At 39.4% G+C, this 14,803-nt stretch overlaps 1 protein-coding gene across 1 annotated transcript in view; it reads right to left on the reverse strand.

Moving 5' to 3' along the window:
- Nucleotides 1-14,803, reverse strand: part of CDH22 (cadherin 22) — a 542,246-nt gene that overhangs the window by 41,959 nt on the left and 485,484 nt on the right. Inside the window, exon 7 of the mRNA XM_089689403.1 lies at nt 11,334-11,521. Coding sequence (XP_089545529.1) covers nt 11,334-11,521 — 188 coding nt within the window. The remainder of the gene's footprint in view (nt 1-11,333; nt 11,522-14,803) is intronic.

Genomic DNA, 14,803 nt, shown 5'->3' on the forward strand with positions numbered 1-14,803 from the left:
GTTTGCTTATTATTATTATACAGTATTTATATAGCGCCAAAAGGTTTGCTCAGCACTGTACATTATAGTGGGGGACAGAACATGAGACAATACAGTAACAAAACAAACCATGAGGGGTTCGAGGGCCCTGCTCTTTCAAGCTTACAATCTAGGAGATTATGGTGATCCAGTTTCCTCCCACGATCTAAAAGTATACTTTTGGGCTGCCTGGCTTCAACCAAAATTGGCCCTACAGAGTGTGCACATGTCTATTTCACCGACATTATTATTATTACACAGGATTTATATAGCGCCAACAGTTTGCTCAGCGCTTTACAATATAAAGGGAGACAATACAGCAACAACACAGTTCAATACAAGAGGGAATGATTAATGTGTCTGTGTGGATATAATTTCTGGGGCATCACTGGAACTGAAGCGGCTTTGAGAAGGTATGAATTATCTAACTCTGCAGAACAAGTACCATTGGAATGTGACCAACTAGTTATGCCATGACTTGGATAACAAAGAATACACAATTAAAATCCTGGTTATAGATCTGGTGTGACATCATGAGTTCTTTCTTCCTTCTGCAGCCAGGGGGTCCTGAATACTGCATTGGAGAGTGAAATGAACTGAAGTGGTGCCAGTTCTTACGCTGTTCTCCTGTGAGCCCAGAGCGCCTTCATAAAGCACCCTTAAAGAGCAGGTTTTTGATGCTCTAGGCTCCAAGGAAGTGGGTAAAATGACATTGGGCAACATTCAACCTGAGAAAGGGCTAGTGTTGGACTGCAGAGTCTGCAGGGGGCATGGGTCAAGTATGGCAATTATATAGCCAGAGTTCTTTATTTTGATTTCTGCACAGCAATTATTTTTTATCTTGAGCTGGACCTGGGTTTTAAAGAAAACCTGTACTGACAGAATTACAAAATATGCCTTTTGTTGCTCTGACCTTAAAACAGTTACCAAGTCACTGTCCTGGAACTAGCATGCAGCCAGTAAAGCCAGTCAAAATGACCGATGACACCAAAGCATATGTTAGAAAACTAGTACTTACAAAATGAGAGTTTGGCAATGACAGCCTAGGTATTTTCACAGCACAGGTTTATTTTAACCAGAGTTTAAGACAATTTAATGCACTCTCTCTCCCCCTTCCACAATTTGGCAAAATAATGGAGAAATAAAAGAGAGAAACAAAAAGGAAAAGTTCAGTGGTGAACCCTTATGTGTACATTCCTTCAAAATACACATCTCTCTGCTATTCCATTCAGTTCCCAACCACACTTTTTTTTACTAAAACAAATGGAGGCGATGAAAACTAGAACACAAACAACCCCTTAAAATGACCAATAATGGTATAAAATTACCATTATATTGTGCAATTGCGGAGGCCAAGACTGTGAATAGTTCAATGTTATTTGTAGATTGCTGAATAAAAGAGAGCATGTCATGTTTAGCCCCTGTAAAATCTAGTGCCAAAATTATTAGTACTTATAATGTTGCCAGCATTCCTTACACTTGGAAAAATATAACATAGAAGGTTACACTTAGTTTTATAGTTTAAACAACTAAAATTAGAGATTAATTATTTTGTAAGGATACATGAGCTCCTACCTATGGGCCCTCACAAGGTCAGACACTTTATTAAGATACTTGATCTTTTCTTCTCTTTTTCAAACCCAACATGATCTGGCTCTGTGCCATCAGGCTTACAGGTAAAGACAGAGCACATGAGGTTAACACTTTGGCACAGAACTCATGGAACTACTATGTTGCGCTGAGCACTTCTGATAGAAGCTCTCAATATCATGTCCCAAGAAAGTCCTACACAACAGAATCCTCTTTTTGTTATTGTCTATCTTGTTAGAATCTGGGACATGTATATGACCAACCCAACTTGCATTTAAATTCACTGGTTCTTCAAGAAATGGCAGTGTAACGGAACCGACCCAACCTGTGCTTCCGTTATAATACTGCTTCCCCGTCCGGACACCGACCACAGACACCACAGCAGACCATACAAGACTAGATGACACCAGTCTTGAAGTAAACCAGAAAATAGACTACTTTATTTTAACACAGATACAAGATATATACATTCAAGGGAACAACTCCCCCTCCCTGCATAATGACACAGGGTGGGGCAATCTACCTTTAGTAACAAAAGACACACCAGCAGACAGTCCCATCAGGAGGGAGGCTGCTGGAGATACTCCCCCACCAAGCCAATACACATAAACACATACATCCCATAATAGTTTGCTCCCAAGCAAGACACACAATAGAACAATGGAATGCAATCACATGGCATTAAACAATCAACAACCGCCCACCCCAATATTAGGACAGATCACCCTGTACCCCTAACAGGCACAGGGTGATTTACAGATAAGAGGGATATGGAGAGCTGAGACAGGGGTCTCCCCACCTCTCCAAAGTGAGCTGGATTCCATGGGCCCACCACCCACATGCAGCTTTTAGCATCCAGGCCATATAAAGAGATATTACCCTGGCATAAAGTTACAGGAATGAGGTTTCCAGGAGAAGGACTATATATGATAGGGTACCATGACATATGTTATGCAAGCTGTATTTTAAAGAACCTCTGCAATAAAGCAAAACCACATGGGAAGGTTCTGATGGACATTTCCTGACTCTAAGGCACACATTACGTGAAAATGTTAAAAATTCAATCATTATAAGGAAATGCTCGCCTCACCTTGAGTGTTGGATTCTTGGTCCACTTGGTGACTCCCCTAACCCCTTCCTCGCTATCATATCCTCATTTCTATAATTGCTCCATTGTAGTAACAAATTACTGAAACCAAACTAAAAGGCATAATAGCCAGGCAGCTATCAACTGGCAAACTAACTTTCTAGCTGTCTCTAGCATCATAGAGTTCATTGGTCTGGAAAACATACATGCATGCAACCAGTAAAATCAAAGTTCAAGTCTACACCTTTGAGCTGGATACTAGTTCTAGATCAGTGATTCTATAGGCATTGAAGCCAAATGATTAGCCAGGTATGTAGACTTTTCAGATGTAGAGGTCAGCAACGGCAAGCATACATAATTGTGTGAAAAAAGCTGTGCCATGTGGAAGAACTTTCTAACACTGTGCAGCCGACCTGGGAATTGCTTTCTTTTAGCTTTAGCCTCAATTATTTAAGCCAGGCCAGGTCAGTGGAGCCGAAAATTAGAGCAGAGAACTGCATATAACAAGGTGAAATTGATCTTGTTGAAACATGAATTTACCCTTATAAATTAGTAAAGCACAAACAAACAGATATTTTATTAATTGCATTGTTCCCCCGGGTAAAGAATGCATCTTCTGAGCCCAGGTATATGGATTTGTTTGGCGTATATACACCATTTTTTATGTATTACAGAGTAATCAACCGTACAGGCCTCCATTGGTGATTAATATTTTAGAGGAAAAAAACTCAAATTAGAATGTCTTTGACAGAAAAGACTATATTTAAAACCGCAGTTGGTTTTAGTCTCTTTTCTTCTTTGTAGATAGCTTCCCTTGCCCCACTGCTCTCAATATTTTTTGTACTCTATTGACTGGCCCTACAGAAGAGCTCCCTTAATGGCCATCAGATATACTGTCAATAGCCTCATGGATATGTACAATGTATACTCACAGGTGATTTTTCACAATAATGACCATTGATTCAGAACAGACTCTGGGGCTCATTGACCCTGGTTCAATTTAGCTTTGCTTGTCAATTAACAATTATATGTACGGAAATGTTTTTAGAGTGAATTTTACTATTAAAGTTTAACCCTAGGCTGATATAAAAGACTCAAATAAATATATTGTTTTAAAGCAAGCAGTGTAAGCACCTAAATTTGGCCTGTTATCAGCTTCTTACTACCATTGTATAGCAGAGCTGGAGTATGAGGAAGAAGCAATACAAGGAGAAAATAATTACATGCACTGAAAGTGTGAATGCTGACAGGAGGAGAAAGCAGAGTGACAGAGAGATGAGCACATCACTGTGCTGCTTCTCCCTTCACTGTTCAGTCACAGGCTGTAGCTGTCAAGAATAACCGGGGATCAGACCAGGTGGGTTGAATGGCACTGAGGACATCTGGCAGCAGATGAAAAGTACTTGCAGGGGAAATCTCTGGATTCGAGTAAAAGCTGATTTTATTATTTTATCTTTTATTGGATCCTATGCAGAACTTGTGTCTTTCCACAGCAACCTAGGTCAATATTCCTCAACCACGATGTCAAGGCGTTGGGGCAAGATAGGAAACTTTGATGTGATGGGTAGTGGGCTCTGATGTGATGGGTTGGGGGCTCTGATATATTAGGGGGGGGGCCTTTTATGTGATGGTGGAACTAAGAAGTGCAGGGGGAAATCTGACGTTACTTAGCTCTCTGGCATAAAAGGGGGACTCTGATGTGATGGGGGAACCTCTGATGTGATGTTAATGTCATCAAGATGGTTGTGTGTGTCATCCCCAACTCAAGTTTTCCTTTGATAGGCAACATTTAAATTTGTTTACATTTTGCATACCTTTAAATGGTGCCACGATTGAAAAGGGGTGATAGACATTGATCTAGGTGAGCCCAGTAAACAACTAGAGGATAATTCTTAGGTCACTGGTACCCATTAAGAACCTAGCACTTAATGTACTGTATTCCCCCACAATTCCCCGTCAATTATTACCATTGAGGACTTAGTACTTGAAGATATAAGGAGAGCTTTCAGGGCTATTTTACAGTAGCTGTGTTTCACTTTCTGTCCCCTACAGGACTTTGATGTGAGTAGTTGACAGCACTGGATTATTTGTAGCACTTAATAACTCATGTCTGGTTCCAGATTTGACTAGATATAGATGAGACAGCTTTTAAGCCACAGTCAACATGAAGTAGGGTGAAACCTCGAGTGCATCTAATGGAGCTTGACACTGTTACGTTAGATTGTCTTTCAAAGGATTTATATCCAGTTGTTCTATCCAGTGTTAGTAAATTACCAAGAAATTCTTTTTCCACTTTTAAGCTACAGTCCTATATGTTTTTCATTGACTTCTTGTTCCTGTGGCGTACACAATAACAAGGTCTTTATCTGCAGTTAGTTCCCTAAGGGTGTCTTAGAGAGTAGCTTAGCCTCTTCTGGCCTTAGTTATACAAAACGTCCATATTTTTACAGATAATTGTTTGATGGAAACAACACCATCCTTGCAGTATAAAAATAGAATATATAATTACATTTAACTTAAAGCTCTATTTAAGGTAGATATAAAAAAAACAACAATTAGTGCAATTGCCTATGAAATATAAATGTATTTTTTACATTTAATGTGTTTGAGTTTGTCTCCAACAATCCTTGTACAGAAGCACTCTTAACCCCTTGATGGTGGAGGGTAAAACAAATCCTAACACCTGAGCACAATTTTGCAAGTTTGAAATGTATTAGTAAAATTGCACATCTGATCACAACTACTCATTTGGTGGTAAATGGTAATGGATATCTCCTATTTGTTTTTTTTCAAAAGAAAACTGGCCAAAAAAAGGGTAAAAAAAATATTTTTTTAACTTAGTTGTACAGTATGTTTCTTGTTATTACCATAACTTATCACCTAGTAACAACCCAAAATAAATTGTCCTACTCCTGTCAATTGCAGTGATACCACCTATGTGCAGGTTATTTGTTGTTTGTACTTGTAGTAGGGCCCAGAAGCAATATTGTGCATTTTGCTTTTTTATCCTACCTAAAATACAATGACACTGACACGAAGTTAAAAAAAAAGTTTTGTTTTTTTTTAAATCCTACCTAGAATATACTGACTTTGACCTTCAACTTTGACTCTGACCTTGACTTTTGACCTTTGCCTCTGACACTGACCTAGATACCTAGATCAAATCTTGATCTAGCTATTTTTCTTTATTTTTTTTGCAACCACTTCTGTTTATTTACATTTTCTTCTCTGGCAAGGAGAGAAGGATACAATGTTTCTTTCTCTCCATTAAGAAGAGAAATCATACACAGTGGCAGGCTTTGTAGTGATTGATCACTATGATAGCCAATCAGAGGCTATCACAGTGATCAGGTGATCAGGAAATGGGCTTTCCAAAAGCAGAAACACATGCACACATATATGCGGCCTCCCAGGAGAAGACCAACCTAAGTGTGACTGCATATATGCATACAGTTGGTGGGAAGGGGTTAATGAGAAAGGGCCTTGAACTATTAGCCATTCAGGTTCTATTTAGACATATGCATTTCATTTTGATTAATTTTTCAGATGAAAATGTAATTTTCAGAGATTGGGAAGTTAATTCAATTTTCAAATTTGTTTGATAATTTAGATTTGGATAACAAATGGATCCAAATTTTGTTCCATTCGTTAATTTGGATGCACATGACGCCAGTCGATGTATCACGCAATTTCTCTTGGTGGGTAGGACTAGTGTCCGAAAATATTGAATCTGTCTGATTCAATAATATATCAAATATATAACAATCTTCCGAATATATCAGATATATAGCAACCGGGCCAATGATTACACTAAACGAATGCCGAAGATACAAAATGAATTCCGAAAAGGAAATGGTTCAACATCACAAATATGACAAAACTACATTCTTCAATGAACAAATGTAACCAAAACAAAATTAAAATTTCTCGAGTGCACATATGATGACAGGGAAAATGCTGGTAGGAAGAGGAAATGGAGTGAGTAGAATGATTGCTTCATGAGAATGCACAGCCCTATCACACAGCATAGCAAGGATGGTAACCTGACTTTTATCACCTCCCTGCCCCTAGCGTGTGATTAGACAATAAAATGTCAGCAAAACAATGATGTGGTCATCCCTCTGATCTTCCTTTCTGTTAGCATGATCTGTATCAGTGCATGCGCATCATAACACAGTTGTTTAAATCCCAGTCCTACCTCTCCCACTCCCGTGCTGACAGCTGCTGTATAGGGGATCAAGAATCATACACACCAGCCAGCAAGCAGTATGGTGTTCATAAAGCACCTGCTGCAATGCGTTTTTTTTTCACTTTAAAAAAGATCTATCATGATCATCTTTATTTTGCAGTTCAGTTCTGAAAAAGTACATTTAGCTGATAAATCCAAGTTTAATGCAAGATCACAGCTGATAAAAGGAAGAATATCCTGAGGAGTAGAACTTGGAGGGACTTTGAGTGTTAGGAAACACTGCAATCACATATACGAGGTGTTACAGAAAAGATCCCAAAGGATGGATGCAAATGTGGACTGAGTGTGAACCCTCCTATGCTCAGATCGAATTGATAGATTGAGTGTGCGAATGATGGTAGAAGAATTGAACGCGAACACAGAAACAGTGCGGCAGATTGTAATGGAGGAATTTGGGAATGAGAAAGATTTCTGTGAAGATGGTGCCTTGAATCTGGAAAGAAGATCGGAAAGAACGTTGTCTTCAAATATCATCTGATCTTTTGAAGAATGCAGAAGTGTTTTATAAGGTTATTACAGGTGATTAAACATGGTATTTCCAGTATAATCCACAAACAAAACATCAGAACATGCAGAGGAAAACAAAGAATTCACCTCACCTGAAGAAACCATGCATGCCTCATTCTCAGTTCAAAAGAACAAGGTATAAAAGTCAACCAACATTGTTATTGGGAAATTCTGAAAAGGTTACGAGAATCTGTTCAGAGGAAAAACTCTTGCCTGAGAAGTAGAGTTTCCACCAAGACAATGCTCCTGCACGTGTGTTTGCAAGTTCCTGGCCCAGAAATCCATTTTGAAACTTGACCAGCCACCCTATTCCTTTCACTTAGCACCCTGCAACTTTTGTCTGTTTCTAAAATTAAAAAGTGCCTTAAAAAGGACACAGATTTGATGACATTCCGGACATCCTGCATGCCATGACAAAGATATTGTGCACTGTTCCAGAAAACAAATCCTAGGAATGTTTCTGGCAGTGGCACATTGTCTAGAAAAGTGCATCACTGCACAAGGTAACAAAGGTGACAACAGCCGCTAGTATATAGGTAAGCAAATGTTGTTTTTTTTTTTTTTTTTTTTGCAGTCCATTCCAGGAATTAAATTGTCGTATGTTCCTGTCTCATGCTGGACATATACAGAGACATACAATGCTCAGGATAAATGAGTACACCCTTTTGAAAAGTAAGATTTTAATCAATATCTCAGTGAACACAAGAACAATTTCCAAAATTTTGACAAAACTGAGTTTTATAGAACATTTGTTTAGCTCATTACATGAATGTAAGGTTAATAATATAATTTAGATTACAAAATCTTCAGTTTTACTCAAATTAGTTGATACAAAAATGGATACACCCCACAGTAAAAACTACTACTTCTAATATTTTGTATAACCTCCATGATTTGTAAGGACAGCAACAAGTCTTCTAGGCATGGAATGAACAAGTTGGCGACATATTGCAACATTTTTTTCCATTCTTCAGGAACGACCTCTTTTAGAGCCTGGATGCTGGATGGAAAGTGATGCTCTCACTTGTCTCTTCAGAGTTCCCCATAGGTGTTCAACTGGGTTCAAATCAGGAAACATACTTGGCCACTGAATCACTTTCACCCTGTTCATCTTCAGAAATTCAACAGTGGCCTTAGATGTGTGTTTTGGATCATTGCCATGTTGGAAAAGTGCACGATGACCAAGGGCACGGAGTGATGGTAGCATCTTCTCTTTCAATATAGAGCAGTACACTTGTGAATTCATGATACCTTCAATGAAATGCAGCTCCCTGACACCAGCAGCACTCATGCAGCCTCACAGAAGGACACTGCCACCACCATGTTTCACTGTAGGCACCATGCATTTTTTTTGTACTCCTCACCTTTGCGACACCATACAGTTTGGAAGCCATCAGTTCCAAAAATATTTATCTTGGTCTCATAACTCCAGAGTATAGAGCCCCAGCAGTCTTATTCTTTTTCAGCATGGGCCCTGACAAGTTCTAGGTGGGCTTTTTTGTGCATTGGCTGTAGGAAAGGCTTCCTTCGTGGAGGACAACCATGCATGCCATTCCTCTGCAGTGTACGCCGTATTGTGTCATGGGAAACAATCACCCCAGTTTGGCTTTCTACTTCATTAGCTAACTGCAGTAAACTTGCAAGGTGATTTTCTTCAACCCTTCTCATTTGAAGAGGCTCCTTTCAAAGTGTTAACTTCCATGGACGGCCTGGACAGCTCTGTGAGATGGTTGAAGTTCCATCTTTGTTAATTTTTTTTATCACTCTTGCTATAGTATTCTGACTGAATAGTAAAGATTTGCTGATCTTCTTGCAGTCTTCACCTTTCTTGTGTCAAGAAATTATTTTCTTTCTCAGGCCTTGTGACATTTCTCTTCCATGTGGTACCATTGCTGACAGCATGAAATGGGAAGGGGTTTTTCTTTTTAAGTACCACTCTTTTCTGCTTCTGCTGTCTGCTTGACACCTGTTTAATGAATAATTTGACTCACCTGAATTCTTGTTAGTTAGGATTTTGTTGTCTAAAATTTAGCTTTGCTCCTAAGACTTTCATTGAGGTGTATTCATTTTTACAACATGGTCTTGACTTAATTTGTTAGGAAAAATACTTTGTTGTGTGTGCAAACTAAAAAATCTTGTTTGCAATTAATGACCCGCATTTGTGAGAGTATTTTTTAGTATAGTGTCGCATAGAAAATGTTGATTCTGAAAGGAAAGTAAAGGTTTTCTGACAAACCTGTTGGGGTATACTCATTTATGCTGAGCACTGTATGTGGTAAAAATTTGTAATGATAATTTCAAATAAAGAATTGTCACGTTTAGAATTGTTTTGCACTAAATGAACAGTGGGATTAGTAAACAATCTTTTTTTTTTATACAAAAGTTTGGTCCCGATGTAAAATCAAAATGAATTTGACCAAACTGGTCTGTTATTTGCTGTTGTGAATGAGAGAATGAGGAATCAAAAGCTCATTGGAAATGATCAAACCTAATCAATTTTGTTACATGTATGGGCAGAATAATAGGTAAAAGACCTGTGTGTACAACTCCATATAAACAGATCCTACTAGTAAGGCACTGTTCCTCTAGAGATCACTTGTGGGGTCATGTCTAGAATATGGGTGCTAGTTTTGGACAAAGCATTTTAAATGCAACGTACGAGACTTGGGCGGGTTCAAAGGTGGTAACTAAATATACAGGAGGTTTAATGTCACTCAAAGTTTTCCTAATTTCAAAATTTAGTTTTGGATGGGGAGTGGAACCCTCTCATGTTTTAATTACAGTCTTTGCCTCCAATGGAAAGATCCACCCTCTTAAATTGTCGTAGGGACCATTCTTAGCATTTGGATTGCTGTCTGTTTCCCAACTAGAGTGATTCATCCTCTTTCTTTGCTCTGGTGCTCATTGTTCTGTGAAGGGAAATCCAGAATTTTACAGTTTTCAATGGAAAAAGAGGTGAGAGGAGATCTTCCAATGGAGACACGAGTTCTGGGGACAGCAGTCTAAAAGAGAATTTTCCCTTTGGAGAGATTTGTACTCACTTCCTGTTCTGCCCTACTTTCATGTATTATTGAACTGCATGAGGTTGTCGTTTTTGTGTCATATGATGACACCTAGTGGCAATTTCTGACTGCTACAACTTTTTTATTCAAAACGATTTTGGTATCTTCCTTTGTATCACCTTCTGTTTATTGCTAGCTAGTCTGGACCTAGTTAGATCCTCCCCACTTCTTTCATGTTTCCTCAGTTAGTGTTAGTTATTCACAAAGAAAGGGTTAGCGAAGTCATTCTTCCAGTTCAAAAGACTAGACACAAACATCCCCTGTACTACAATTAGCTGAAGTAAACTGTAAACTTCTGTGTTTTATTGAAGAGTTAGGCTGCCTGTGGATGGTGCAAAGTCAGCAGGTGACCAAACTGTTCTGACAGATTGGATCTAAGGAGGTATGTCAAGGCATAAAGAGGCATTTATGACTTAACACTTCCTATTCTGTCTACAGGGTAGGAAGTGAAGGGAAATTTCTTAACAGGTATAGACAGCAAAAAAGCTCAGTAACCTGTCTTTGTTGTTTGCCGTGACTTCAGTCAAACAGTAAGTAGACATACAGTACAGGTAGGCCTTGGATAGTAAAATACACTAAAACTTACATTACTAAATGAATTTTGTACAGTCTGTGCCTAACCCTCCCCTTCTTAGCATAAGCTTACTGTCTAAATACAGGAGTGTTTTTATTTTTTGTTTTAAAGTCAGGAGCCTGTAAGAGATGAACTGTTGCTGAGCTAATATTCCTGGGTGGTTTCATTCAATATTTATTACGGATTATGCCACATTACCAATGTTCTGTATATTTTAGCTTCCTCTTTCATCTCTCTAAACCATACCTGAAGAACGCTGAGGATGGCCTCCTGGGTGACTGCATCAGTTGTAACGCTGAACAATGCTGCCATCTCTTGTTGTTGAATCTGATAAAACATGTCTGTGTTCTCTCCCACATCAGCATCTTCGGCTTTTAGTCGTCCAATCACTGAGCCCGGGGGAGCAGTCTCCAGCACATTGAACCGGTATAGCTCTGAAAAGTGAAGAGAAGGTCTGTATTATATTAATGTCTCCTTTGATTTCATTTTTTTATCCAATTCCTTTGCTATGTGTAGCGGCTAAATGAATAGACCTCCCAGCAATGTCATTACTAGGCTGTATCTAGAGGGAGCTCTAATAGGCACACTTTAATTACATTATCCCTGTTTAGTTTCAAAATATGTTTGTTTTTACATCCAGTATCTCTGTCTCTTTATTTTATGTTAATACTAGTAACCTCTGTAAAGGAAATTGGAATGTTTTTCCCTGTAATTATCTGTATGTTGTGCTTCATTTCTGTTTATTCTTTTAAACATAAAACATATGCATATGGACATGCGTAACTAGATGGAGACAGTCGACATTCAGGACCATATTTCCTTACAGCCCTTTATTTCTATGAGTGGCTATATGCAGCACCTTGAATCCCAGACAAGCAAATACACCTGAAATATACCTGAGTTTTACATTATACAGCCCCAGGCACCCCTGTGTCAGGGCAACAAATAAAAACTCCCATCAATACCATTATGGCCAGCAATCAAATGTCAGGACCAGCAATGATAACTCACAGCAAGTGTCAGGGTAAGCAATACTCTCCAGCATGTCTTAGGGCAGCAATGATAATCCGCAGCAAGTGTTAGGGCCAGCAATAATAACACCCATCAATAACCCGCAGCATTTATTAGGGTCAGCAATCATAACCCCTATTAAATGTCAGAACCAGCAATGATAACTCACACAAGTGTCAGGGTAAGCAAGACGCCCCAGCATGTGTTAAGGCAGCAATGACAAACCACAGCAAGTTTCAGGGCCAGCAATAAGAACACCCATCAATAGACATCCGGTAGCCAAGGCATCACCCCTTTTGAAAACGTATGACTATACGAAACTCGTCAAGGAGGAGCCTCACTACGCAGTGACGTCACGCCGCCGGATCACGGAGGTCCAGCGGCCATCTTTACATGCTGACTGGTTAGTAGCATTGGCAGCACAGGCTACATATCACTTTGTTATCTGCAAAGCTTTGTAGCTACCTTAATCATTTTTAACTACTTGCCAGGTTTTACCTGGATGATTTTACATGTGTGTACACCATTATTTTACCCTTGAATAATTCTCCAATAAATTACAAGCTTACTACACTATGGGATCCCCTATTTTTTGCCCCACCATGAGCACTTAAACCCTCAGGGCCCAGATCTCATCCAGCCCGGAGGAAGGATTGTTCCCCTATGACCAGACCACACTACACAACCCATGAAAGGGACCTCTGACTGAAATCTTGAAACGTCCATACCATCAGAGGGAGAGAATCTTAGACCAGACCAGATTGCAGAGAGGGGAGATCTCCAGGCTGATGTATATGACCAATGCGCATTAAGATTGCGCTTCTGGTGAGTTTGCAATTCCACTGATTTATCACACACCACCGGATTATAACTACTTCTCACCTTATACTCCTGATCCCCAGAACATTCACATGTAGTCTGCTGGGATTTCACCTTGAATAGCACCATCACGCCATAGAGCAATTAATGGGACTTATATGTGTTCTTTGGTTTATTCAACTTGCACTTTAAAGTTTTTTGTTGCTAATAAGCATTTTTAGATACAAATCTGTTCTATTATATGCGCTGCACCTTTTCTTGATTTATTTGGTTTAATAACCCGCAGCATTTATTAGGGTCAGCAATCATAACCCCTATTAAATGTCAGAACCAGCAATGATAACTCACAGCAAGTGTCAGGGTAAGCAATAAGCCCCAGCATGTGTCAGGGCCAGTAATGACAAACCACAGCAAGTGTGAGGGCCAGCAGTAATAACTCCCATGAATAACCCTCAGCATTTATTAGGGTCAGCAATCATATCCCCTAGTAAATGTCAGCACCAGCAGTGATGAAACCTAGCAAGTGTAAGGGTAAGCAATAATCCCCAGCATGTGTCAGGGCCAGCAATAATAAATCCCATCAAGAACCCCCAGCATTTATTAGGACCAACAATCAGAACCCCTAGCAAGTGTCAGGGTCAGCAATGATAAGTCCCAGATATAACCCCCAGCAAGTGTTAGGGCAAGCAATAAGCCCCAGCTAAAAAATAAACTGGAACTATAATTTATCTATGGGGCAGGAGATCACTCCGCCCAGCAGAGCAAGGTGTCAGCGGCACTTGCAGGCAGTGTGCTGGAGTGCATAGCATTCCCAGAATTTTTTAAATTACAGTGGGGCCTATGGATAGAGATTCTATGAGACTGCTTAAAAAATTTTTGGAGGAACTATAGTACACTCAAACATCCCCTTGGCAACACAAAGATTAGAGGAAATATTAAGATACAAAATATTAGTCATGGGGAGAATAGCATTATTGCTTCTGGCAGTATGAACTATAAACTACAGGCAGATACAAAATGGCTTTATAAATGCCACAATGGCCTTATAAATTCACCAGTGTGCTGGTGAATTTTCAGGGACACGTAACAGATGATGATAGTTTGTGCATTGCCTGACCTCCTTTGTCCCTGTACCCTCTGAATTCCCATCTGACAATAAACAGGCCACAAACCTGAACAATTCAGGCTGAGCATATGATGAAAAAATGCATAAGCAAATGTTACCCTCAATGAGAACTGCATGCCAAAATGATCTTTAGATCTACAGATGTAAGCATCTGAACATATATCCAAATTTCAGCTTTCCCTGTAAAATTTGGGCATGCCCCATGCTTTCTTGAGCCTCCATACTAGTCAATGAAGTCACTCATCTCACTAATGGACCAATAAAAAAGCTCAGGAGGTAAAGGAAGCAAGTCTGGCTTTTTCAGGGAAGGTCAACATTTGCATATTTTGTGACTATACCTCTTTTTCTTTTACTTCTTTTCTCGGTTATTATTTCCTAATGCCAACATCGCTCCCCTTCCTCTTTCATTTGTCTTCCCCTATATTATACCTATTTCTTCCATACTCCAAATAATGCAGCCCTCGCCCATCCTTCCTTTTCCTGCCCTCCATAATTATCCTTCCTTACACCTAGGTCATAGACTTCTTACATGGCCCCAGACGGCCTCTGCACTAGAAGGGTAACCAACAAAAGCGACCTTCTGGGTTTTATTTGCTTATGTTTTATGGAAACCATTTAGACCAAGTGGAGGTATGTACTACTTTTTGCATTATACATGCATCTCTTTACAAAAGTACTTCTACTAGGCTCATGGAACTAACTTTCTGTTGGTTAACATTTCTGTATTGGTGTGAATATTACTTGTAAGACTTGATGGAGT

This window comes from Staurois parvus, unplaced genomic scaffold (genome assembly GCF_062004578.1).
Source record: "Staurois parvus isolate SC_StPar_1 unplaced genomic scaffold, SC_StPar_1.0 ptg000473l, whole genome shotgun sequence".
Taxonomy (NCBI): Eukaryota; Metazoa; Chordata; class Amphibia; order Anura; family Ranidae; genus Staurois; species Staurois parvus.